Source organism: Pteropus vampyrus, unplaced genomic scaffold (genome assembly GCF_000151845.1).
Source record: "Pteropus vampyrus isolate Shadow unplaced genomic scaffold, Pvam_2.0 Scaffold112, whole genome shotgun sequence".
Lineage (NCBI taxonomy): Eukaryota > Metazoa > Chordata > Mammalia > Chiroptera > Pteropodidae > Pteropus > Pteropus vampyrus.
The window spans coordinates 3,381,617-3,383,484 of NW_011888893.1; the positions used below are offsets into that span (position 1 = coordinate 3,381,617).

General features: G+C 51.6%; 1 protein-coding gene across 1 annotated transcript in view; it reads right to left on the bottom strand.

Moving 5' to 3' along the window:
• The window catches only part of LOC105295717 (zinc finger protein 212), a 31,375-nt gene that overhangs the window by 11,258 nt on the left and 18,249 nt on the right, over positions 1-1,868 (bottom strand). Inside the window, exon 2 of the mRNA XM_023533795.1 lies at positions 72-385. Coding sequence (XP_023389563.1) covers positions 72-385 — 314 coding nt within the window. The remainder of the gene's footprint in view (positions 1-71; positions 386-1,868) is intronic.

The following is a 1,868-nucleotide window of genomic DNA, read 5'->3' on the forward strand; positions in this document are numbered from 1 at the left end:
TGCTGCCCGGGGGCAGCCGCAGGACCCAGAAGTTCCTGTTCCTCAGCAGGTTCTCCATGTTCTCCAGCCGCCTCTGCAGCAGCCCGTACTCCTGCAGCAGCGTCCCCAGCACGGCCCACTTGCCCTCCAGCTGGTTCCCGAACTCCAGGGTCGTCTTCTCGCAGTCGGCCAGCTTCTTCTCGGCCGTCCCCGTCCGCCCCTCCAGAGTCAACAAGCGGGCCAGACAGGAATCCACTTTCTTTTCCAAGGCCTGGATGGCGGCCACCACCGTCCACAGGGTGATCTCCGTGGAGTAGAGATATGAATTCTTCTCAGCAGGCAGCTGGGGCGATGCAGAAGGTGTTGAAGGCTTTTCATCCCCCATTTGCTTGTCCATCTCTGGAGCCTGTCCACAAGAGAAAGGAAAGATGTTACAAGAATTATACAATCAAAATGTCCATCTCAAAAAGAAACCTCGGACTGGCACCCGCCCAGGTAAAGCCCCATCCGGGATCCTGAGGGGCAGGCAGTCAGCTGTGCAGGGGATGGGGCGGTGGAGACATCAGAAGTCCAGTTTCAGAGACAGGAGACACTGGCTGGGCAGAGGTATCACAAGTCGGAAACAGGAGGAAAAACATGGCCGAAGAGAGAAGATATCTGCTTTCTCAGACAGGAGACTCCCCTCCCGGTTTTAGTCTCTGTTCAAAACGAAGGTACAAGTTTTGAATGAAGAACAGAGAATGTGAGGTCTGCAGACGGCCTGGGTGCAGCTAGCGACTCCGCCACTCAGAAGCTGACCGACTCTGGGCCAGGTTTCTTAAACATCTTACAATCTCACTTCCACATCTAGATAATGGAGCTAATAACAGTACCTATGTGACATGACTGTAAGAATTAATGACACAACTTAGCACAATGTCTAGCCTGTGGCAAATACTCAATAAATGTGAGCCCTCTGTCGATCAGCTGAGATGAGAGTGATGAGGATGATGGTGGCCACGGGTCTGGCGCAGGGACGCAGTATGAAAGTTCCCAGGCCTTTCTGCATGACCTCTTTCATGCCACTGTCCTTCAGTGCTCTAGAAACGGCTTCTGAAGTGCCTCAGCGTAACTTGGACGAGCCTTCCCTGAGCATGTACGACAGCCTAAGTCCCGGGTCACCCTGCTGAAAGCCTTGTTGGAAAGATGAATGGACACCTCACCCCTCCATTTCACTCATCCTTCAAGGGCAAATTCTGACATCGTCTCAAATCCATCCTCTTTTCTCCTTCTCTCCTCCGCCATCACCTAACCCCAGTCCTAACCACCTTGCACCAGAGCCACAGCAATTCCACTGAACTCATTTCCCTGCTTCACCTTTTTGCCCCGCGATACACCTGCCACCGGGTGGTCAGCAACCTTTTATAAATACTGACCAGTTCATTTCAGTCGCCTGCTTCAAACTCTTCAACAGGTTCCCAGTGGACATGGAATAAAATCTAAACTTCTTCCAGACTGCAGCCTACCTGCCTGACCACATATCCTCCTAGGCATTGACTACACTATGGCCACTCTGGCCTCCTCACACTCCTAGGACACCCAGCTCTCCCCTACCCTTGCTTTAGCTCCTGCTGCACCTTCGGCACTCCTGGCTTCCTCTCATACAAACCTCCAGCTTAAACATCACCTCAGAGACCTTCACTGACCGGCACGTCTAAAATAGGTCTGTTAGTCTTTTCCTTCACAGCACTAATAACCTATGATGACTCTGTGCGCCTGCCCGTGTCATGGTTCCCCACAAGAACATAAGCTCCATGAAGGTATGTGTATTTGCTGCAGTAGTCCCAGCTTTTAAAAGAACAGATGCTCAACCAACACTTACTGAATGAATGAATGACTAAACAATTCAA